This window comes from Carcharhinus amblyrhynchos, chromosome 2, assembly GCF_965287045.1.
Source record: "Carcharhinus amblyrhynchos chromosome 2, sCarAmb.v2.hapA, whole genome shotgun sequence".
Lineage (NCBI taxonomy): Eukaryota > Metazoa > Chordata > Chondrichthyes > Carcharhiniformes > Carcharhinidae > Carcharhinus > Carcharhinus amblyrhynchos.
The window spans coordinates 88,677,722-88,703,992 of record NC_137325.1 but is presented as its reverse complement, the minus strand read 5'-3'; the positions used below and the strand labels follow the sequence as shown (position 1 = coordinate 88,703,992).

The following is a 26,271-nucleotide window of genomic DNA, read 5'->3' as shown; positions in this document are numbered from 1 at the left end:
ACTGTTGGGATAATTCTGTGCATTCTGAAATATCCCCTAACATTCTGCCACTGCATCTCCCTTAATCTATCCTGCCAGTTCATTTTTGCTACCTGTTTTATGCCCTCATAATTGCTCTTATTTAAGGTTAAAATATTGTCTTGGACCTAGTCTTCTCTCCTTGAAACTGAATGCAAAACTCAATCATATTATCATTGCTGCTACCTGCAGTCAGCTTTGCAATTAGGTAATTAATTAATCATTGCTGAATACATTCTGCTCTCTGCTTGGTGCCAGAATGTGATGTTCTAATAAACTACCCTAGAAACATTTTATGAATTCCTCATCTAGGCTACCTTTTCCTATCTAGTTTTCCCAGTATATATACAGGTTAAAATCGCCCATGATTATTGCTATCATTTTTTGATAAGCTCCAATTATTTCTTCCTTCATATCCTATCCTACTGTATGGTTATTGTAACGGGCTCATACACCATTCCCACAAGTGCTGGCACACTAGTTAGCATTGCTGCCTCAGTGTCAGGAACCCAGGTTCAATCCTGGCCTTGGGTGACTGTCTGTGTGGAGCCTGCACTTTCTCCTCTTGTTTGCGTGGGTTTCCTCCGGGTTCTTTGTTTCCTCCTACAATCTAAAGACATGTGTGTTAGTTGATTGGTCAGGCTAACTTGTCCCTTAGTGTCAGGGAAATTAGCAGAGTAAATATGTGGGGATAGGACCAGAGTGGGATTGTTGTAGGTGCAGGCCCAATGGGCTGAATGGCCTCTTTCTGCATCATAGTAGGGATACTATGATCCTTTGACATTGCTATTATCATTTTTTATCTCTACCCAAAACATTTCTACATCCTGATTTCCTGAACTTAGTTCATCCCTGTCTAATGTGCTCATGCCATTATTAATTAACAGAGCCACCCATCCGCCTTTTGCTAGCTTCTAGTTCTTTATTGAAGGGTACATGAGATTTATATTCAGGTCCTGTTCATTGCAGTTAAGTCTCTGTAATGGCTATCATTATTTATTTATTTAATTGTGCTCTCAGTTCTGTTTCAAATGCTATGTGCATTTGGATACAGAGCCATTGGTTTTGTCCTTTTATTATTTTTATAATATCAAACCTCATCTTCTATTTGTACTCCCTCTAATCTGTCCCTTCCTGTTATGGCCTTGGCGCCACATTGCCATAATTTAATATACCCTATGCCAATTTGCACAAGATTCAGATAATAAACCAGAGATGACTGGATCCTCCCTCTCCCACTGCAAGGATGATAACACTAATAACAAAGGTGAGGTAATGCATTTTGGATGGTCTAATACAGATAGGAAATACACAGTAAATGGCAGAACCCTTAAGAGTATTGATAGGCAAAGGGACTTGGGTGTACAGGTACACAGGTCACTGAAAGTGGCAACACAGATGGAGAAGGTAGTCAAGAAGACGTACAGCAAGCTTGCCTTCATCGGCCAGGGCACTGAGTTTAAAAATTGGCAAGTCATGTTGCAGCTTTATAGAACCTTAGTTCGGCTGCATTTGGAATATAATATTCAATTCTAGTCGCCACACTTCCAGAAAGATGTGGAGGCTTTGGACAGAGTACAGAAAAAATTTACCAGGATGTTGCCTGGTATAGAGGGCAATAGCTATGAGGAGAGGTTGGAGAAACTTGGGGTGTTTTCACTGGAATGACAGAGGTTGAAGGGTGACCTGATAGAAGTCCACAAGATTACAAAGGGCATAAGAACATAAGAAATAGGAGCAGGAGTAGGCCATCTAGCCCTTCGAGCTTGCCCCGCCATTCAATAAGATCATGGCTGATCTGTCGTGGCTCAGTTCCACATTCCCGCCCTCTCCCCATAACCCTTAATCCCCTCTCTTATCAAAAACCCATCAACCCGCGTCTTAAAAATATTTAGCGAGGCAGCCTCCACCACTTCAACGGGCAGAGAATTCCAGAGATTCACCACCCTTTGAGTGAAGAAGTTCCTCCTCAACTCTGTTCTAAACCGCCCCCCCTTTATCTTGAGGCTGTGCCCCCTAGTCCTACTGTCCTTTCTGAGCGGGAAGAGTCTCTCCACCTCTATCCTATCCATCCCATTCATCATCTTATACGTCTCAATGAGATCTCCCCTCATTCTTCTAAACTCTAATGAGTACAAGCCTAGTTTATTCAGCCTCTCCTCATAGCTCAACCCCCTCAACTCCGGTATCAGCCTAGTAAACCTCCTCTGCACTCCCTCCAAGGCCAAAATATCCTTGTGTAAGTACGGCGCCCAAAACTGCACACAGTACTCCAGCTGTGGCCTCATCAATGCCCTATACAGCCACAGCAAGACCTCCCTACTTTTATATTCAATCCCCCTCGCTATGAAGGCCAGCATCCCATTCGCCTTCCTGACCACCTGCTGCACCTGCAGGCTGGGTTTTTGCGACTCATGCACAAGGACCCCGAGGTCCCTCTGCACCGTCGCCTGCTGCAGTTTTTTGCCACGTAAGTAATAATCCTTCCTACCATTATTCCTACCAAAGTGGACCACCTCGCACTTGCCAACATTAAATCCCATTTGCCATTTCCTGGCCCACTCGCCCAGCCTATCTAGATCCTTCTGCAGACTCTCCACACCCTCCGCGCAATTTGCCGTTCCACCAATCTTGGTGTCATCAGCAAATTTCGACACCATACACTCAGTTCCCTCCTCCAGATCATCTATATAAATGGTAAATAGCTGAGGCCCCAGCACCGACCCCTGGGGCACTCCACTAGTCACCAACCGCCAATCTGAGTAGCACCCATTGACCCCCACTCTCTGCCTCCTATTTGACAACCAATCCTCTATCCACGCTAACACCCTACCCCCAACTCCATGCCCCCTGACCTTCTGCAATAACCTCTTGTGAGGTACCTTGTCAAACGCCCTCTGAAAATCAAGAAAGACCACATCCACCGGCTCTCCTCTATCCACCGCCCTAGACACATCCTCATAGAACTCCAGTAAATTTGTCAGACACGACTTCCCCTTAACGAAATCGTGCTGCGTCTGCTCTATCAAGCAATTCCCCTCAAGATGCCTTGCTATTTCCTCCTTGATGACGGATTCTAACATTTTACCTACAACAGACGTTAAACTAACCGGCCTATAATTCCCTGCCTTTTGCCTGGCACCCTTCTCAAACAACGGCGTAACATTAGCCGTTTTCCAATCTTCCGGCACTTCCCCGGAATCCAGTGACGTTTGGAAAATAACCACCAAGGCATCCACTATCACCTCTGCCATTTCTTTCAGAACCCTCAGATGCATTCCATCCGGTCCTGGGGACTTGTCCACAATCAGTCCCTCCAGTCTGTCGAGCACCACCTCTCTAGTAACAATAATGTCATTGAGACCCTCCAGTCCTTCCACCTTTCCATCTCTAACACCCGGCAAATTATTCACATCCTCCTCCGTGAAGACCGAAACAAAAAAGTTATTCAAGACCTCAGCCATTTCCCCATCCCCTACCACTAAGTCCCCCCTCTCATCCTCTAAGGGTCCAACGTTCACCCTAGCCAGCCTCTTCCTTTTTATATATTTATAAAAACTCTTGCTATCCTTTTTTATATTAAGCGCTAGCCTAGCTTCATAGTTTATCCTACCCTTCTTTATCAACTTCTTTGTCGACATTTAAACCTCTCCCAATCCTCTTCTCGCCCACTACTCTTAGCTACTCTAAATTCCTCCGCTTTTAATTTAACACTTTCCTTCAACTCCTTCGTTATCCACATGGACAGAGTGGATAGCCAGAAGCTTTTTCCCGGGATGTAAGAGTCAATTACTAGGGGGCACAGGTTTAAGGTGTGAGGGGCGAGGTTTAAAGGAGATGTACGAGGCAGATTTTTTTACACAGAGAGTGGTGGGTGCCTGGAACTAGTTGCTGGGGGAGGTAGTGGAAGTGGATACTATAATGACTTTTAAGGGATGTCTTGACAAATATATGAATAGGATGGGAATAGAGGGATATGGTCCCCGGAAGGGTAGGGAGTTTTAGTTAAATTGGTTGCATGGTTGGTGCAGGCTTGGAGGACTGTTCCTGCGCTGTAATTTTCTTTGTTCTTTGATCAGGGGAGATGATAAGTTTATTCAAAGGAGAAAATCAGCAGGAGATGATGTCTTGGGGAAGGAAGAAATAACCTTTGTTGACATAGTTCTCTCATAGTTCTTTCCTCAGCTCAAGATGTTTCAAAGCGCTTCACAGCTCATGAATTTCTCCTTCAAAAGTTGTAACTGTTGCAGTTTAGGTAAACATAGCAGTCAATTCATGGTTAGGTTCCCAGAACAATTTTGAGCTAATGATCCATTAAGTTGTTGTACTTGGTGTTAGTTTATGAATAATGACTAGGATGTCATGATACACCTTTGCACCTTTGCATCTCATCAAAAAGAGCATTCACTTCCTATTGCACTGCCCTTTCAACCTAGATTATTTACTCATGTTCTGTAGTGGGAATTGGAGATATAACTTTGTAACAGGTCGGCAAGACTGCATCCTTGTGATTGTATGTAGCACAGATGCACAGTTGGCTACTTTGAGCTTAATGAGGGACTGCATATGCAGAGTTTCTGAATCACCATGGCCATGATCAACAAGTGCGTCAAAGGTTAGGAGGGAAGTGGGGGTAACAGGACAGGGAAATGGAGTTAAGGCCACATTCAGATCAGCTGTGATCTCATTGATTGTCAGAGCAAGCTTGAAGGGCCGAATGATCTCCTGCTTCTAATTCTTGTGTTCTTTTATGACAAATTTACTAAGCTACTGAGTCTTTCCAGATAGCAACAGGAGACATTGGCTAAATTGCAGCTCACCATTGTAAAAGTAAAGTAACTGATACTTCTATTGCTAAGCAGCAACATAACAAGCAAGCCAGATTGGGGCTTTCCACAGTTGATGTTCATATTTGTACAACTATAATAGACTGCTCTGGTCTCTTGGCAGTTTCTGTAACAAAAGGCATTTTTACATGAACGATTCTTTAACCTGACTCACAGCTCCCTACTAAGAGGAAGAATAAACTGCCTTTAGTTTGGCTCCTAACTTCCCCTACTAGGAGATATATTCATACTTTGTATAGCCCACATCTCCAGTCCCTTAAGTTCAGGAGATGCAGATTTGAACTTGCAGAACAGGCTACTTTAGCCTTAACTGCCAGATCGGGCTAGATCACAAAAAGCACTAATGGATCATGCTTTTGTCTGCAAATCTTCCAGAATCAATCTCGAATGATGAAGTAACGTTTGATTTTTCTCATGCCAGCTGTGGTTTAGATCCCTCCCTCCCTTCTTCTCTATCCTCGTATCCAACAACACATGCAAGGAGCTCACGGATTTCTTTGTCATGAAGATTGAGACCATCTAATCAGCTGACCCTGCCATTTACATCCTTTCCCCAAGCCAATGGCCAAACCTCCTCTGGGGGACTGTTACTGTCAGCCCAGAACTTGTAACTTTCCCTACTTTATCTCCAATCGTCCCTTGTGCACAAGTTCATTTTATTCATGAGATTCTACCTCCTGCTCTCCTGGCCCTATTCCCAATAAACTATTGACCACCCAATTTCCATTTCTGCTTCCCACATTTGCCGAAACTGAACAATTTCTTCTCCTTAGGCATTTGTCACCCTCTTCTTCAGATCATCAAGTCTCTCCTCAAAAAACAATCCTTGGCACCTCCTTGCCTCCATCCTTGCAAACTGCCGCCCCATCTCCAACCTCTCGTACCCTTTCCAAAGTTTTTAATTAGGTTGTCACCTCCCAAGTCCAGGCACCTTTCTAGAAACCCATGAGCAGAATGGAACGGTTGGTGGTGTTTGTTGGTAGGGGAGCTACCTGAATGTTAATAGGTTGGAGGCGAGACTTCTACCCCCCACACAGGAGGAATCCCTACCCCAGAACAATCTGATTGGCTGGCAATAGTGGGAGGGGTGGTCATCACTAGCACAACATGTAGTCCCAGCAAAGAAAAGCCAGGATCTGGGTGGAAACAAAATACTTCCCTGGGAAGTGGGATTTTTCAGCGGGGATAGGGTAGGAAGCTCTTGGATAGAATACGTGGGAGGAGGGTGGGAATCTTGAGTGAGGAGCTGGGGAGGAAGCAGAGGGAACACAGGAACCAGAAACAGTCCTTGGGATTGGTCACTTGAACATGGAAGTGGGTTCATGATGGAGATATCCCCTCACCTCTCAGCCGAGGGCCAAGCAGAGCCAGGCTTCTCACTAACCTTCTCCCCCCAGAGTGAAAACCGAGACTGGCCAGGAAGCAGCACTTGTTGGTCAATTAAGCTCAATTCGAACACGATTGGGTGGACTGCCACAGGTCTCACCCACCCCTAGTAACATTGTGAACCCCTAGTAATGTTGAGAACAGGTGGGATAGGGGTGGGAAAACCACCTGGGGAGTTTTACAGGCCTCCCTGCTGCAAACTGTGCAGTGGGGGAGTCCAGTAAAACGCTGATTCATGTTTGAATTCCTCCTAATAGGTCTCTGTCTGTGCCACAGTACTAACATGGCTCTTAACAAATTCACAAATGATGCCTGATGTCACTGTGATAAAGGTAAACTTTACCTCCTCACCAATCTCGACCTGTCTGTAATCTTCAACACAGTTGATTATACCATCCTCCTCCAACGCCTCTCCATTCATCCAGCGGGGTGGACTGACAGTCACTTGGTTCCATTCTTATTTATCTAATTGCAGCTGGGAATCATCTGTAATGGCTCCTCTTCTCACTCCTAGAGTTCCCTAAGGATCCTTCCTCAACCACCTTCTCTTTGCCATTTATATCCTGCCCCTCAGTAACATAGGCCAAAATTCTTTGGCTGTTCACGCTGGCAAGATCTTCTGGTCAATAGCACCCCATTTTAAATGAGGTAATCAATATTCTGCAGTTGAGTATGTGTTGGCAAGAGCAGAGGTCCGTAAGGTCTTGGCCTGTGATCACATGAGGCACTGGCCAGTTCACTGAAGATGATGTTGCCAGTTTAATTTACTTTCAATTGAATAAAATAGATGGTTTCTAGGTTGGCCATAGCTTCGATGCAGCCACCCAAAATCAATGGGGGTCACCAAAACCATTTAGGCTGCAGCTGTGGTGCAGTCTACACAATTGTGGATGAGTGTCTGCTCTACCTCATCACCATCGCTCTCAGTTGGCCCCTCTACTGCCTCTATATTGTCACAGTGTATTATTGAGATCCAGTCCTGGACCAGCTGTAACCTCCTCCAATTAAACATTGGGAAGACCAAAGCCACTGTCTTCACTCCCCCCCCAACTCCACCATTTCCATCTTCCTCCTTATATAAATGCAAATGATTGTTCTTGTTGCTGTTGGTGATACAAAAACCAACAAAAATAATTCCTAATGACCATGTATTTTCTCAAGAAAATAATAATAATAGACAAGGCATTATCAGTTTAAGTATATCTGTAAAAAAAAAAATCAGTATAATTACACCCTGAAACCTGATGGCTGTGCAGGGCTCCTAGTAATTAGATACTTGAATAATGTGAGATGCATTCAGGCTAAGGTTAAAGATTCACTCCATTAACACCACAATTCAAAAATAATATAACAAACAGTAATCTGAAAAATACCAGAATCCTGATGATCATGTTTGAGGTAAACAGGGTCCACTTTAAAAGCTCCAATAAAATCTGATCTATTCTTCACCCTAAAAAAGTGACACAATGTTCATGAATTAGTATATTGACTTGCAGATCCTATCAAAGGTGATGCTTTGTATGTATATATTTATTAGTTATGCAATAATGTACAGAGACAATGTATTTCTAATTCCATATTTGCTGTAATGTTCACAAGGCTTTGTACATATTTGCACAGCTTATACTTCCCTTTTTGCCGTGAGCATGAAATGAGATGAAATGGTGACGAAAGATTCATAGCTAAGGAATAATTATCTCTCTTACATTAAAAGAAAACATTCTAAATGAGCATATACAGGATACACCTTAATGACAGTACATTATTGTGCACTTTTACAACTGCAATAACACACAACTGCAAGATCCAGTGAAAAATAATACCAGTGATTAATCATTACTTTTATTTGATGGCGATATTGCCAGAATAAATATTAGGCATTTACTCCTGATATCATTCGTGTAATTTTTTTTAAATCAAAAACTCATTTTATTTAGCAGGGTTACACACAAGGCTATCTTCCAAGATTAACTAAAGTTATGGAACCAATTACACAGTCTGAATGCGGTACTGTCAGAATGGCTGTTCAGCAGACCAGGTCAGCTCATTTATGTATGGAATTAGGATAGCACAGAAAGCCGTGGAAGTCACATGATGTCATCTGGCGATGCCAATTTTTTTCCTAGTAAAGGTGATAGCCATTTTGACACTCAGAAAACAGGTAAAGGAGGAAACATGGCATTATATCCCTGAACATTTATTTCCTCCAGACAGACCATGTCTTGTGCTTAAGGACGGCATAGCTTCTCAGTGCTTTCTCATTGGAGGTCTTTATTAAACTGATTTTTACAATGGCAGTGCACAGAGATTGCCTCACAGCAGAGGTCACTTGACTTCAGTGAGCCAGATGGGACATGTTGTATTGTTGCATTTCAAAACCCAAACATTCCCCTTTTCATTATGAATGCAAGTCACAACATTCCCCTTTTCATAATGAAGGCAAGTCACAACATTCCCCTTTTCCCAGCAAAAGACAAATTAGCATGCATGATCATCTGTAAATGAGTTCCCCACTACACTCACTGTTCTCATGCATTAACAACTGTTTGCTTGACGAGCAAGTTTCTGGGCTGGATTTCTGTCTGCGCTTGCCCAAAACTGGAAAATCCCGCCTGAGGTCAACGGACCTTTGTACGGTCCAAACTCCAGTAGCAGGTGGGAACCTCACCCCTCACCCCCCACCCCCAGTTACCTGCATTGCATAAATAGTTATTAAAATGGTATGGGTGCGCATTGTCATAGTCTGTTTAGTGTTTCTCTCTAATGAGTGTTGTTCCCATAGCACTTGTTGCCATGGTAACTGATGCAGTTTCATTGTTGTTCTTGGGGACATGTGGACTATTAGGATTGATGGTAGCTCTGAAGGATCTGTTTCACTAGTTTTTTGGATATGCCTGTGGTTGCACCAGTATATTTGGCCATTCATAAGAATATAAGAACGTAAGAAATAGGAGCAGGAGTAGGCCATCTAGCCCTTTGAGCCTGCCCCGCTATTCAAAAAGATCATGGCTGATCTGAAGTGGATCAGTTCCATTTACCCACCTGCTCCCCATAATCCTTAATTCCCTTATCGATCAGAAATCTTCACTTGCACTGTCTACAATCGAGGTGGACAATTCTTCCACTCATGTCCCAGGTTTCCATATGGGTTTACTCCTATTAAGAACATTTGTGCCCTGACTGGCTCTCCGATTCTCAGCTCTGCCAATGGTTTGGTAGTCTTGTCAAACTGAAATTTAGCTTTCTGCTATTTCACCTTGATCTCTCACATGTCACTACTCCTGGTTTCAGTAGCTTTTTTGTTATTGGAAGAGTAGTCTGGTGCGACGTTGGTCTTTGGACTGGAATACATTCCATGCCTTCAGTCAGCATATTTCTCCACTTAGGGATAGCCTTGTATACATCTGTGCTAGATTTGTTCAATTTCTTAAAGAATCCTTTGGTGATTTTCACTGCTGTATTGGCATTTCCTTTCTACTGGGGTTAATATGGAGATGATGTATAGTGTTGAATTTCCTAGTCTTTTGAGAAATGATTGAATTCTTCACTTAAAGTGAAGAACATTGTTACTCACTACAATGTTGGAATGCCATAATGAATAAAGTGTGGTTTCAGACATTCTACCATTTCTCCCATCGTCATTGAGGTCAGCTGATCTAAGTCCCAGTATTCAGAATACTAGTCTGAGATATGGGACAAGGTGGGGCAATGGTACTATCACTGGATTAGTCATCTAGAAGCCCAGGTTGATGCTCTGGGGGACCTGGGCTGAACTTGTTCTCACATTAAACAACTGCTGCTTTAACCCATCTCAGTTCCTCCAAATAAAATGTGTTGACATGAGTACCCACATGGGCCTTAGCTAAGCCTGCCTTCTTTTAGGATATGTGGAATGTCCTTTGTTCCAGTCCTACACAGGCTTCAATCTCAACTTTTCTTCCAGTGCACTGACTGCATCAATTCCATTTCCTATTCTCACCCTGAACTGGAAAACTTCAACTTTGCTTTCAATTCCACCTTTCTCTCACCTTCACAAGGTCTGTTTCTGACTCCTCCCCTTCTTTCCTCAACTTATCGGTCTCCAGTTTTGAGAATAGGCTATAAACTAGTTCTGATTAACGACCATCAACCTGAAATGTTAGCTTTCTCTACAGAGATGACGTCTGACCTGTTGGGTATTTTTGTTATTCCTAAAAGACAGAATCTCCTTCAGCTGCAGGCATTATGATGTGTAGGCTGTGAATTAAAAAAAAATTGACTGGGGGCATTATCTGGATAACTTACCACAAAGCAGAGCAATCGAAGTTCACCAAAAGCCATTTATGAGCATTGAAGTTGAAAGAATCTGAAAACTGGTAAAGCAAAGAAAACTGTAAAACATTACCTAATGATTTCAAGTCCAGTTATGCAGTGTCATTATCATAAGAGAAGAACTGCCTTTTGTACCGACTTTGCAAGTGGTATAGGGAACTGACTTCATGAGGTTAACTCTGGTTAATAATTGCCAAACACATTGGCTGAAATTCTGAATTGAATATTCAAAGAGTTAGGAACTGTTGTTGGCAGTTTCCAGATAAAGCAGAGCCTTATAATGAAAAGTTTCAAGGCAGGCTGATGGTAGCTGAAACCCTGTAAGGTGGAACAGGAGGAAGAGTTATGGATCTTATTTCAGGAGACGCAGGGAAAGGCTTTTTGGGGCTGAGGGCACTCTCTGATCAACAATACTGTTAGAAAGGCTAAGATGAAGGTGGGCAAGCTATGGCAGTATGCCAGCTGTTTCATTTAGCTCCTAATTCCTCAGTCGGATCTCCTCCCTGTTCCTACCTGTCATTTGATTCAACATGTACCACAACAACGGGATTATTCTCCTCCCTTTCAGGAAGTGCAAATTCAATGGCTGGAATTTTATCGTCCTGCCCATCATCGGAGGGGCAGACTATGGAAAGGTCCGTTGACCTCAGGTGAGATTTTATGGTTTTGAGACGAGTGAGGTCATAAAATCCCACCCAAGGTGCTGAGGAATCAGGCTGAGCATAATGCAGGACATCAAATGCATCATCATCATTGCTACTAAATAGATTAGTGAACACATTGACAGAGTGCCCAGAAGCAGAGGAATTACAGCAATAAGCATGGAAACATTTGCTATGTCAGAGCAACACATCTTCCCCATGCATCTTCAGATCATGCTTCTTTAGATCCTTCTCTTTTACCAAGAAGGTATAGGCACCTATATACCCAATAGGTGTCATTCTTAGAATACTTTGGGCTTATTTGCTGTACAAGACACAAGGTACCAATTATTTATAAGGGATTGTGTAAACATGTTGAAGATTCATTTATTAAGACTGGGCACGTAGAACAGTTATGCATAGATAGAAATTGTTATGATTCCAGTTGCTGATACTATTGGAAGGGAAAGTTCTAGGATGAAACCCTGGCTCAGAAGACTTCCTTTCAACTCACGGGAGATTGACCGGAGTGGCATGGTGGCACAACGGTTAGCAGTGCTACCTCACAGCATCAGGGACCATGATTTGATTCCCGATTTGAGTCACTGTGTGGAGTTTGCACGTTCTCCCCATGTCTGCATGGGTTTCCTCTGAGTGTTCCAGTTTCCTCCCATAGTCCAAAGATTTGCTGGTCAGGTGAACTAGCCAACCTAAGTTCTCCCTCAGTGTATTGAACTGGAGTGTGGTGACTTGGGGATCTTCACAATAACTTCATTGCAATGTTAATGTAAGCCTGCTTGTGACTAATAAATAAACTTTTAACTTTAACTGAAATGATGAAGGTTTGTTCAGGAAGGCACTAAACACTTGAGAGACTTTGTAGGGAATGTGCAGGGGTGACGTCAAGACATTGACTAAACAACCCATCTACCCAACCCTTCAAGCATCACCTGCTCTGTATGATTATCAGCTACCTCGGAGCTCATTACGGTAGAGTGGAATCAAATTTTCTTCAATGCTGAGGGACTGCCTAAGAGACTGGAACATTTCGAAGTGTGACACTGGGTGAGAACACAGTTGAAATAAATCTGATAAGGATTGCACATGAATAATGTCTGTAAGGAACTAGAGGTTGACAGTTATGTATGGCATATACAAACTTAGCAAGAATGATCACCATTACGGAGAGAGACTAGGAAAAATCAATAAAAAGTTGACAATTAAAGTCACTAGAGTTCTGCTAAAATATGAATGAGTGGAAATCTAACCTGTCTATGCTTCTTTTCAAAGGCACAGTGTACTGTTGAGTGAGGATTGTAGCATTTCAGTGAAAGTGTATATTGTTTGCTTTGAATTAAGTTCAATCAGTTAGTCATTGGTAATAAATCCACAGTTCCCAATCATAAAATGTAATGCTCTGCCAATAACATCTGTTTTATGTGCATCGCCTTTATAACATTAGTAATTTTTGTTAACTGACAAAGAAAAGTGCCCTCAGCTTTTATTATATGCAAAGCAATTTGATTGTATGGCAATATGCAAGGATCTATTTTCTTTTAAATGAATGGCCAGAAAAGCCAATTAACTCACCAACATCTGTATCTGACCTCAATATGCTCTCTTAATGCACAGTGCTACAGGTCATAAAACATTAGGTACCACAAAAGAGAAGAGAAGTTTTTGGGATTGGAAATACATTGGATAATTACTAGGTTGACAGATGCAAGACGTAAGGCTGATTAATGTCCTCAACAGCTAAATATATCATAGGACATTATTGCAGATTTAATCTACTTATTGATGAATTATTTTTTATCAGTTCCTTGCAGTCTGGTTATTGTTTGAATTCCTGTCTGTTTCATACAATAGAATATTGCTTGTACATTGAATGAAAACCAGTGAATTAGTTAATCTTTAGGAGTTGGCACTATCTAGTGGAATTAACAATAAAACACAAGTTATACCCCATATGTATTCTAAAGGAAACACATGCAATGTCGACAATAACATACAATATAAAAAATTGTGCTCTTCTTGGCTGAAAGGTTGATTGAGGGAATTTAGAACAATTCCAGTAATGAGGGATTTTTAATGACAAGGTTAAATTGGAGAAGCTGGGATTCTTCTGCTTGCTGCAAAGGAAATTAAGGGGTGATCTGATCGAAGTGTACAAGATAATTAATGTAAAGAAATTATCCCATTAACCAATGGTACAAGCAAACAAAAATTTAAGGCTTTAAGACACAGGAAGAATGTAAGGAAGCAGCTAGTAACGTCTACAAGGGTGATGGAAGAAAAGATGATCAAAGATTTCAAAAGGAAATTGGATAGCAAGTTCAGGAAATTAAACTTGCAGGGCTACAGGGACAGAGCGGGAGGAGTGGTACTGAGCAGACAGCTCCACAAAGAGCCAGAATAAAATTGATGTGTCAGAAACAAAGAAATGCGTGACCAAGTAAATATATACTTTGGTTTACGATTGAGTAAAGGGCAACTACAGAGGTACGAGGGAAGACCGAGCCAGAGTTGATTGGGAGACGGGCCTAACAGGAAAGATGGTGGAACGGTGGCACAATGGTTAGCACTGCTGTCTCACAGCGCCAGAGAGCCTGGTTGGGTCACTGTCTATGTGGAGTTTGCATGTTCGCCCTGTTTTTATGTGGATTTCCTCTGGATGCCCTGGTTTCCTTCCACAGTCCAAAGATGTCTGGTTAGATTGATTGGCCATGCTAAATTGATCCAAGTTTTGGTGGGATTAGCAGGGTAAATATGTGGGATTATGGGATTAGGGTGGGATTGTTGTCAGTGCAGGCTCAATAGCCAAATGGCCTCCTTCTGTACTGTAGGGTTTCTATGAAACAGCAATGGCAGGAATTTCTAGGAGTAATTCAGGAGATACAGCAACATTTCAAGGAAGAAGAAGCATATTAAAGGGGAGGATGAGGCAACCATGGCTGACGAAGACAGCATAAAAGCAAAAGAGAAAGCATATAATATAGTGAAGATTAATGGGAAGCCAGGGGATTGGGGAGCCTCTAAAGACCAACAGAGGACAACCAAAAAAGAAATAAGGTGGGAGAAGCTGACATATGAGGATAAACGAGCCAGGAATATAAATGAAGATTATAAGAGTTTTTTTTAGACATATAAAAGACAAGAGAGAGACAAGAATGGACATTGCACTGCTGGAAAATGACACTGGAGAAGTAGTGATGGTAAAAAAAAAACGGAAGAACTGAATAGGTACATTGCATCAGTCTTCATGGCGGAAGACACCAGTAACATACCAAAAATTCAAGGGGAAGTAAATGACAAAGATGTTGGAGACAGAAAGACAAAGGAAATGTAAATGGTGGTGATCATGGCTGAGAAGGATGCTCATAGTGGCACATTAAGAGATCAGAATGTGTAAATAGCAGAATAATGGTAGGCAGAGTATCAAAGGACAACCTGATACCTGTAACAGATGACCCTAGGTGGTTTGGAGGTGGCGGGGGGAAAACAAGATGGAAAGCGAGATTTTAAAAAATGATGGAAGAAATTAAAACATATAAAAGTTAAAATAATAAATAAGGTAAAATGAAGTGAGATAAAATGAAACAATGAATGAAAATGGAGTGGAGTTGGAGAAGAGAGTTTATTTCCAATGGTATTGTAAGGGGACAGAATCTCCACCCATCTCATACAGGGCCGTCAGTGCAGGGATTTCCAATGTTGAGAATTCTTGGATTCCTGACTTTCACAAGTATCTAGCCTTGATTCATCAGCAGCGATTAGGCTGTATGGTGATATCACCTAGGGTTTTAGTCTGGTATTGTGATGAAAAAGGACTTTAAATACTTTAAAAAGTTACAAAGTGGGATGGAGTGAAAGAACTTTCCAGACATATGCACGTCCACTACAAATTGTGTATTTTTAGGTCAGTGGACATTTTAGATGTGTCCTTCTTGGCATGGATATGTTCAACAGACATGTGAATCAAAGGATCTTTCCCTGATCCCCATAAACTTAAATTATTCTCAACTGATGTGTATGAATAATACAAAAATTAGAAACACCATCAGATCAGCTTAAATATTTAATTGTAATCTTGCGCTTTTCATTTTTATTTCAATATTTTCCCATTTGTATATTTGTTTGCATGAATATTAAGTTTGATGTACCTTAACCCATTTCTGAATCTCCTTGACATTGCGATATGTAACATTATTTACTGATGTCAAAATCATTCTTTTTCTAAAATGATTCCCCTTCCTATATTTAAGAATAGTATGAACAGGATGGGAGTAAAATATTGCATCAGAGATTGCTGCTCCTTACCTCCACTCCATTTAAAAGAGGTCTGAATTCTGGACAGATGAAAGCACTTCCTGCATAGGCGGCATCAATGTGCATCCAGATATTTTCAGTTGTACCTGAAATGTTACACATGGAATCAAATCATATTTTACATTTTATATTGTGAAATACAGATACGCCAAAAAGGAAGGTGATACTTTACAACAGTAACACATCCTTCAACAACACAGAAACATATAGATAGCAAAGAAGGAACTTCCATATATACAGCATTTTCCACTAATCTCAGAATACCACAAAGCAACCAATGAATCACTTTTGAACTGTAATGTAGGCAAACACTGATATAATGTAGGTACACTAAGAAGTCTCACAACACTAGGTTAAAGTCCAACAGGTTTATTTGGTAGCACAAACTTTCGGAGAACTACTTCTTCACCAGGTGAGTCACCTGATGAAGGAGTAGTGCTCCATGCTACCAAATAAACCTGTTGGACTTTAACCTGGTGTTGTGAGACTTCTTACTGTGCCCATCCCAGTCCAACGCCAGCATCTCTACATCATAATGTACATAAACATAGGTGTCAATTTCGTCACAGCAGGCTCTCATGAGCACCAATGAGATAATGGGCTGATTGTTTTGTAATGTTGGTTGCTTGAACAGCACCATTGGATTCTTCATGGCTTCTTTAGAGAACATGTGCTTCTGACTTAGCACCATTTGCACCAGTGTTAGAATTGGAAGCAGACACCTGCAGGGTGATACTTGAGCTCGCTCAGAACACATTGACTTGCAGAGAGTTAAAATTGGGCCTGTCAGCTCACCACTCTAGTTTGTGTAGAAAAAGTGTGAGGTTATGCAGTTTGGAAGAAAGAATGGAGGCAAAGACTATTTTCTAAAAGGAGAAATGTTTAGGAAATCAAAAACGTAAAGGGTCTTGGTAGTCCTTGTTCAACATTTCTTAAGGTTAATGTGCAGGTTCAGTCGGCAGTTAGGAAGACAAATGCAATGTTAGCATTCATGTCAAGAGGGCGAGAATGCAAGAGCACGGATGTGCTTCAGAAGCTGTATAAGACTCTGGTCAATCCTATTTGGAGTATCGTAAGCAGTTTTGGGCCCCGTATCTAAGGAATGATTTGCTGGTCTTGGAGAGGGTCCAGAGGTCGTTCACAAGAATGATCCCTGGAATGAAGAGCTTGTCGTATGAGGAGCGATTGAGGACTCTGGTCTGTATTCATTGGAGTATAGAAGGAGGAGGGGGGTGGGGATTTTAATGAAACTTACAGCATACTATGAGGCCTGGATAGAGAGGACATAGAGAGGTTTCCACTCGTAGGAAAATCTAGAACCAGAGGGCACAACCTCAGACTAAAGGGACGATCCATTAAAACAGAGCTGAAGGGGAATTTCTTCAGCCTGAGATTGGTGAATCTGTGGAACTCTTTGCCACAGAATGTTGTGGAGGCCAGGTCACTGAGTGTCTTTAAGACAGAGATAGATAGGTTCTCGATTAATGAGGGGATCAGGGATTATGGGGAAAAGGCAGGAGAATGGGGATGAGAAAAATATCAGCCATGGTTGAATGGCAGAGCAGACTCGATAGGCCGAGTGACCTAATTCTGCGCCTATATCTTATGGCTACAGTATGTCAACAATCAAAGGCACTGGTATAATCAAAGTCAACATGGATTTACAAAAGGGAAATCATGCTTTACAAATCTATTAGAATTCTTTGAGGATGTAACTAGTAGAGTTGACTAAGGAGAACCAATGGATGTGGTTTATTTAGTCTTTCAGAAGGCTTTCGACAAGGTCTCACATGATAGATGACAATGTAAAATTAAAGCATATGGGATTGCAGGTAATGTCTTGAAATGGATAGAAAGCTGGTTAGCAGATAGGAAGCAAAGAGTTGCATAAATGGGTCTTTTTCTGATCGGCAGTCAGTGACTAGTGGAGTTCCACGGGAATCTGTTCTAGGACCCCAACTATTCAAGTTATATATTAATGATTTGGAAGAGGGAACTGAATGCATTATCTCCAAATTTGCAGATGATATAAGGTCTGGTGGGAGGGTGAGCTGTGAGGAGGATGCAGAGATGCTTCAGTGTGATTAGGACAGGCTGAGTGTGTAGGCACGTGCATGACAGATGCAGTATAATGTGGATAAATGTGAGGTTATCCACTTTGGTAGTAATAACAGGACGACAGATTATTACGTGAATGGGTGTAAATTAAGAGAGGTGGATACTCAGTGAGACCTTGGTATCCTCATGCATCAGTCAGTAAGTGCGCAGGTACAGCCGGCAGTAAAGAAGGCAAATGGTATGTTGGCCTTCATAGCAAGAGGACTTGAGTATAGGGATAGGAATGTTTTGTTGCAATTGTGTATGGCATTGGTGAGACCACACCTGGAGTATTGTGTGCAGTTTTGGTGTCCTGATCTGAGGAAGGATGTCCTTGTTATAGAGGGAGTACAGCAAAGGCTAGGCTGAGTTCTGGGATGGCAGTTCTGTCTTATGAGAAGAGACTAAATTGGTTAAGATTATATTCACTGGAGTTTAGAAGAGTGAGAGGGGATCTCATAGAAATTTATAAAGTTCTAACAGGATAGATTCAGAAAGAATGCTCCCAATCATAGGAGAATTAGGGATGATAGTTTGAGGATAAGGAGTAAACCTTTTAGAACTAAGGTGAGGAGGAATTTCTTCATCAGAGGATAGTGAATGTGTGGAATTCACTACCACAGAATGTAGTCAAAGCCAAAATGTTGTTTGATTTCAAGAAGAAATTAGATACAGCTCCAAGGGCTAAAGGGATCAAGGGACATGGTGGGAAGTGGGGGATCCAGATATTGAATTTGATGGTCAGCTATGATCAAAATGAATGGCAGAGCAGGCTTTGAAGGGCCGAATGGCCTATTTCTGCTTCTAGTTTTTATGGAGGTAATCCAAAGGAGATTATTCACCAGGCTAATTCGTGGGATGAGAGGACTGTCCTATCAAGGGAGACTAAATGGTCTGGGTCTGTATTCTCTGGAGTTTAGAAGAGTGAGGGTTGACCTAATTCAAACATTTAAGATCCTGACAGGGTAGATGGTGAGATGCTTTCACTATTGGGAGAGTCTTAAACAAGAAGACATAGCTATAAGATTAGGGGCTGATCATTTAAAACTGAGGTGTGTAACTATTTCTTCTTGCAGAGGGTAGTGAATATCTGGAATTCTCTGCCCCAAAGGATGGTGGAGGCTGGATCATTGGAAATATTTAAAGTGGAGGTAATCTATCAAACATTGAGGCCTATGGCGAAATGGCACAGAGGAGTTGAGGCCGGTACAGATCAGCCATGATCATATTGAATGGTGGGGCAGGCTTGAAGGACCTGGTGGCTACTCCTGCCTCTGTTTCATGTCTTCATTATGCCCTGGATGCAACAAGGGTACAAACAATGTTGGATTTAGTAATAAATAATGATCTGGATTTAATTGTAACCTAATTATGCATGGGCATTTTTCAAATGGTAATCATAACATGATTGGGTTCAGTGTGGTGTTTGAAAGCGAAAAGCACAAAACAGCTATTAGAATTTTAGATTTAGGTAAGGTTGATTTTAATGAAATAGACAGAGACTATCCACAGTAAATTGTAAAAATCTGATCTGCTAATGGGTAAAACAACTGAAGAACAGTGAAGAATGTTAAAGAAACATTGAACATAATGTAGAACCTGAAAAAGGAATAGCACAACTTCATAGTAAAGACAGCCATGGACAACTAAAGGGAAAAGGGACTGCATAAAATTAAATAAAAGGGCTTGCAAGAAACTGCACAGATCCTGCTGAATGAGAAAGATACAAAGACGAGCAAAGGTACAAAGCAACTTATAAGAGCTACTAAATGGGATTTAAAAAGGAAACTTGCAAGGAACATCAAAATCACAAGAAATGTTACAGTTTACACAAAGGGAAAGTGGGTGGTCAAGAGTAATGATGGCCACTAAAGACCGAAAGTGTGGATATTGTCAATGGCTATGGGGAAATAGCAGACATGTTGAATAATTACTCTGCCTCAGTATTTACAGTAGAAAAGGAGCGTAGCTTGCCGGAAGTCTCGAGAAAATTAATAGTAGATCAGGGACATGGTTTAAATAAAGTTAACCTAAGTTAAATATCGATAGTGAGGAAATTAATGGAACCAAAGACTGATAAATCCCCAGGAGCTGATGGTTTCCATCAGAGGGGTGTTAAAGGAAGTAGGGGAGCACGTTGTAGATGCCCCAAGTATAATCTTTCAGAGTTCCCTAGATTCAGGAGTTGTCCCTCTGGATTGGAAAATTGTGCACACCATTCCACTTTTTAAGAAGGGTGACAGAGGAAAACCAGGGAATAACAGACCAATTAGCCTAACATCTATGGTGAGGAAATTATTGGAGTCTATGATAAAGGATAGGGTAACTGAAAATCTCAAAATGTTTTCAGTTAATCAGGGAGAGGCAGCATGGATTCATGACAAGTAGGCCATGCCTAACAAACTTCATTGGATTTTTTGAAGAGGTGACTAAGGTAGTGCATAGTGTAAATGATAGAATAACATCACAAAGGGATATTGATAGGCTAGGTGAATGGGCAAAACTGATGGATTTCAATGTAAGCAAGTGTGAGGTTATCTATTCTGGACGAAAAAAGGATATATCAGGGTGCTTTCTAGATAGTATAAGTTAAATATACTGGATGTCCAAAGAGACTCGGAGGTTTGGATGCATATATCTGTAAAATGCCATGAACAGGTGCAGAAAAAAATTAAGAAAGCTATTGGAATGCAGGCCTTCATATCTAGAAGACTGGAATATAATGCGCTGAAGTTATGCTGCAGCTATACAAAACCTGGTTAGGCCCACTTGGAGTACTGAGAGCAGATGTGATCATATCTTAGGAAGGATATATTGATTTTGGAGGGAGCGCAGCACAAGTTTACAGGAATGATACTTGGACTTCAGCATTTAAATTATAAGGAGAAATGATACAAATTAAGCCTGTTTTTAATAGAATTTAGAAGGTGCTGGGGTGATCTGATTGAAGTCTTCAAGATATTAACAGAAAAAGACATGGTAGATAAACTATTTTCACTGGTTGGAGATTCTAGAGCTAGGGGGCATAGTCTAAAAATTGGGGCCAGAACATTCAGGAGAGGTGTTAGGAAACACTCCTACACACAAAAGGTGGTAGAGGTTGATGCCAGTTGATGCTAGATTAGTTGCTGTCTTTAAATCTGAGATTGATCATTTTTTTGTTAAGCAAAAATATTAAAGGATATGGGCCAAAGCAGGTATATGGAGTTAGGCCACAGATTAGCCATGATCTCACTGAATAACAAACAGGCTCAAGAGATTGAATGGCCTACTGCTGTTCCCATGCAGCTAGAAGAGCGCGTGGAGGAGGAGGGTACATGGACATTGACAGAGGAGGAGGGGAGAGCTGATCAAACACTTGACCACAGCCATTGTACCAAAATGTGAGTGAGCAGAGCCTTGCATTGGATGGGCACAGGTGCTGCATGGGAGACAGTGGGTAGAGAAGCAGGTCAACTAAAAGAAAATCCCAACAGGTAGCATTGGAAATACTCGGGACTGTCAGATCAGTGTGATGGATGAACTTTCCATGTTTGTGGAAGGGTGTTTGCATGAGGCTCCAAAAGGCTCTGCCACACACACAACACACATCTTCCTCCAGATTCACTTATGGTGTGAATGCGTGCAGTGAAACTGCTACCGGGGTGGGTTGGGGGGGTGGGGGGTTGATGGTGGTGGTGGTGGTGCTTTAATGCAGGTAACATTATAATTATAAAATAAATATATTAAAGGCATTCTTACAGATTGGTCCCAGCTCCAGAATGTTATCAAATGCACAGGAGGAAGTGGTGCCAAGCGTTGCACAAAGCTGTGGATATAAAAAGAAGAAAATAAAGAAAATTAGCTGAATAGAGCATTCATTTAGGCCCTCACTGTCTGCCCAGTTACATTCATGATGTGGAGATGCCAGTGTTGGACTGGGGTAAACACAGTAAGAAGTCTCAACACGAGGTTAAAGTCCGACAGGTTTATTTGTAGCAAACACCACTAGCTTTCGGAACTGGCTGTTCCTTCATCAGGTGGGTGGGTGTTCTGATCACAAACAGGGCACATAAAGACATAAACTTTGTGTGAGGTTTATGAAGAAAAATGAAGGAGCTAAAGGATATAAACTAGTGAGCTTCATTTTGATGTGCATGTATGGGTAACACATTATTGAATGCTTTTGCTGGAATTCTAGCACCTTACCTGCCATGGAATTGGAGTGGGCGAGGGGCAGGCAACAGAAATGTCTGGTGACCTTGGGCTGGAATTTCCGGTCTCGCTCGAGCGAGGCTGTAAAATCCCACCTTTTATGTGCATTAGCACTGTGCATATATAAGGTGCAAAACCTCAATGCAATTTTAATAGCTATCTATAAATTTAAACCATATTTTCATTTGTTTCTTGATGCATGTAACTGCTCATACGAATCTTGTGTGAGAATAAGAACGCAAAATAATTGATGTATTAAACTGTTTAGGGATGATATTAAAAAATGAAATCGCCTGCAGTTTGCCATGTTTGAAGAACTGATTCCATTTACAGCAGGTATCTTTCTTCATTCTGACCACATATATTTACTCATGCATTATTAGATTTACTTTATTGCTCACAAATGTCCAGAAATTTATTACACCCTTAGGCTGAGGGAAGCTGTAAGATAATGAGATTTAGTTTAATCTCTGTGGCCATGTGTTAGCTGTACAAACAAGGCAGGAATCCTTGCAGGCTCAATTAGCTTAAACAAATATTGCCGAATGCTCCAGTTATGCTTAACTTGTAGACAGAATGTATTAAGAAATAATGGATTCAGAACGTCAGAACAATTCATGAGCCATCTGCCTGGCATTCAGGCCCACAGATTTAAGTAACGCTAATAAGAACTACTTGCAATTGTAAAAAAAGTTAATATATCTATAAGTTCACTGTATTTTTGATCAGTATGCACTTTATTCTTTTCTACATTAATTTACAGCCAATGGATATTTTGATTTCCTTCTAAATCATTGCTAGTATTAAAAAGACTATTTTCCAGCTGTTTCCACCAGTGGGATCTTCTGGTTTCACCAGCGGTGCTCCCCTGCCACGGGTTCTCTGGCAGTAGAGGATGTGAGCAATGGGAAATCCCTTTGGCCAGCCAATGGCGAGCTACCTCTACAAAACATTGGTGTGGGGCATGGAATCCTACCCAAATAATATTAATGATAACACCGAGATAGTTATATCATTGTGTTAAAGAATTGCATTGCTAGAGTTGTTTGCTAAATGTTATCATCTATGATGTAGTTGCATTAATTAAATCTCAAATAATACTGGGGTTTTTTTCAAACACCATCCAAATTAGTATGTCTATTTAAATTTGGAAGGAATATAGCTTCTGTTAAACTGTTGTACCCAAATGGTAGTTTAATCAATTTGAGCATTGTACTGACTGTCCATCGTGGGCATTGGGCCATGTTTGTGATACCTTGGGCCACTCTCCTATTATCCCAGGCAGTTCATTTCCTTCCCACATTCCTTCCATGCACACCTTCCACCATCATGTCTCACAAGTTTGAGTGAATTTTTCAAGGACATAATTAGGTATGTAGATGAGGGCTGTGCAGTTGATGTAGTCTACATGGACGTCAGCAAGGCATTTGACAAGATCCCAAATGGGAGACTGATCAAAAAGGTAAGAGCCCATGGAATACACAGCAATTTGGCAAATCGGATTCAAAATTGGCTTAGTAGCAGGAGACAGAGGGTGATGGTTGAAGATTATTTTTGTGACTGGAGGCCTGTGTCCAGTGGTGTACAGCAGGGGTCGGTGCTGGGTTCTTGCTGTTTGTAGTGTATAGTAATGACCTAGATCTAGATGTGGGGCATATCAGTAAGTCTGCAGATGACATGATAATTGGTGGTGTGGTAAATAGTGAGGAAGAAAGCTTTGGATTACAGGGTGACATAGGCGCGCTAGTCGCCTATAATAAGGATATTATTCAACTAGAAACAGTGTGGAAAAGACTTACTAAGATGCTACTGGGATTTGATGGATTGAGTTATGTGGAGAGGCTGAATAGACTGGGACTTTTTTTTCTGGAGCGTAGGAGGCTGAGGGGTGATCTTATAGAACATAGAACACTACAGCACAAACAGGCCCTTCGGCCCACAAGTTGCGCCGATCACATCACCTACCTACCTACAGACCTATCTATAACCCTCAATCTCATTAAACCCCATATACTCATCCAGAAGTCTTTTAAAAGACCCCAGCGAGTTCGCCTCCACCACCACTGACGGCAGCCGATTCCATTCACTCACCACCCTCTGAGTGAAAAACTTACCCCTAACATCACTTCTGAACCTCCCTCCCCGCACCTTAAATCTGTGTCCTCTCGTAGCGACCATTTCAAACCGGGGAAATAGCCTCTGAGAGTCCACCCTATCTATTCCTCTTAACATTTTGTAAACTTCTATCAGGTCGCCTCTCAACCTTCGTCTCTCCAGGGAAAAGAGTCCCAGCTCCCTCAACCTAACTTCATAAGGCATGCCTCCCAGTCCAGGCAGCATCCTTGTAAATCTCCTCTGCACCCTCTCAATAGCTTCTACATCTTTCCTATAGTGAGGCGACCAGAACTGCGCACAATACTCCAAATGAGGCCTGACAAGGGTCTTATAAAGTTCCAGCATTACCTCCCGACTCCTAAACTCAATCCCTCGATTAATGAAGGCCAGTACACCATACGCCTTCTTGACCACCTCCTCCACCTGCGAGGCCGATTTAAGAGTCCTGTGGACCCGGACCCCAAGATCCCTCTGCTCCTCAACACTACTCAGACTTCTGCCCTTGATAGTGTACTCGTTCATCCCGTTGGTTCTGCCAAAATGGACGACTACACATTTATCCGCGTTGAAGTCCATCTGCCACTTCTCCGCCCAGTCCTGCATCCTATCTATGTCCTGCTGCAACTTTTGCCATCCTTCCAGATCATCCACAACACCACCGACCTTCGTGTCATCAGCGAACTTACTTACCCATCCCTCCACTTCCTCATCCAGGTCATTTATGAAAATGACAAACAACAAGGGTCCCAGAACAGATCCTTGAGGCACTCCGCTGGTGACTGACCTCCATTCAGAAAAAGCCCCATCCACAACCACTCTCTGCCTTCTGCAGGCAAGCCAGTTCTGGATCCACAAGGCCAAAGGCCCTTGGATCCCATGCCCTCTCACCTTCTCAAGAAGTCTTGCATGGGGGACCTTATCAAACGCCTTGCTGAAGTCCATGTACACTACGTCCACGGCACTTCCTTCGTCAATGTGTTCAGTCACATTATCGAAGAACTCAACTAGGCTTGTAAGGCACGACCTGCCCTTGACAAATCCATGCTGACTATTCCTGATCATGTCAAACCTCTCCAAATGTTCGTAAATCTTGTCCCTCAGAAGCCTCTCCATCAGCTTACCAACCACTGAGGTCAGACTCACCGGTCGGTAATTTCCCGGGCTATCTCTGTTCCCTTTCTTAAAAATAGGAACTACATCCGCAATCCTCCAATCCTCTGGAACCTCTCCCGTCTCCATTGACGACGCAAAGATCATCGCCAGGGGCTCTGCAATCTCTTCCCTCGCCTCCCACAGTATCCTGGGGTACATCCCATCTGGTCCCGGCGACTTATCTACCTTGATAGAATTCAAAAGTTCCAACACATCCTCCTCCTTAATATTCACGTACTCAATCCTTTCCATCTGCTGCAAATCCATAACAAAATCTCCCAGATCGGCTTCCACCGTGAATACTGAGGCGAAGTACTCGTTAAGCACCTCCGCCATTTCTTCTGGTTCCACACAAACCTTTCCCCCCTCACCTTTTATAGGTCCTATCCCTTCTCTTCTTATCCTTTTACCTTTCACATATTTATAGAAGGCCTTGGGATTCTCCTTAATCTTACCCGCCAAGGTCTTCTCATGACCCCTTCTGGCTCTCCTAATTTCCCTTTTAAGTTCCCTCCTACAGTCCTTATACTCCTCAAAATCTTTAACATCTCCTAATTCCCTGAACCTCTTGTACACCTTCCTTTTCTTCCTGACTAGGTTCAACACATCCTTTGTGCACCACGGTTCCCTCGACCCACCAAAACCCCCTCGTCTCATCGGAACGTTGTCATTCAGAGCTCCAGACACACATTCCTTGAATATCTGCCACCTTCCTTTGGTACCTTTCCCTAAGAACGCCTCCTTCCAGTTTATTTGTCCAAGTAACTTCCTGACCTCTTCGTATCTCCCCTTACCCCAGACAAACACCTTCCTAGCCTGCCTGATCCTATCTCGTTCCAACGCAATTGTGAAGGAGATAGAATTATGGTCACCATATCCAAGATGCTCTCCTACCGAAAGATCCATCACCTGCCCTGGTTCATTTGCCAGTACCAGGTCAAGTACAGCCTCTCCCCTCGTAGGCTTGTCCACATACTGCGTCAGGAAACCCTCCTGAACACACCTAACAAACTCCTCCCCATCTATACCCCTTACCCTAGGGATATTCCAGTCGATGTTTGGGAAATTGAAGTCTCCCATCACGACAACTCTGTTATTAAAACATCTCTCCAGAATCTGTTTCCCTATTTGCACTTCAACTTCCCTGTCACTATTGGGCGGCCTATAGATTACACCCAGCA

At 42.1% G+C, this 26,271-nt stretch overlaps 1 protein-coding gene across 4 annotated transcripts in view; it reads right to left on the bottom strand.

Moving 5' to 3' along the window:
- Positions 1-26,271, bottom strand: part of ddc (dopa decarboxylase) — an 87,527-nt gene that overhangs the window by 25,843 nt on the left and 35,413 nt on the right. For all 4 annotated transcript variants that reach the window (XM_080208972.1, XM_080208962.1, XM_080208991.1 and 1 more), the window contains 4 exons: positions 21,371-21,437; positions 15,524-15,618; positions 10,536-10,603; positions 7,625-7,701 (listed from right to left, as the gene is read on the bottom strand). In XM_080208972.1, the coding sequence (XP_080065098.1) occupies positions 7,625-7,701; positions 10,536-10,603; positions 15,524-15,618; positions 21,371-21,437 (307 nt within the window). The remainder of the gene's footprint in view (positions 1-7,624; positions 7,702-10,535; positions 10,604-15,523; positions 15,619-21,370; positions 21,438-26,271) is intronic.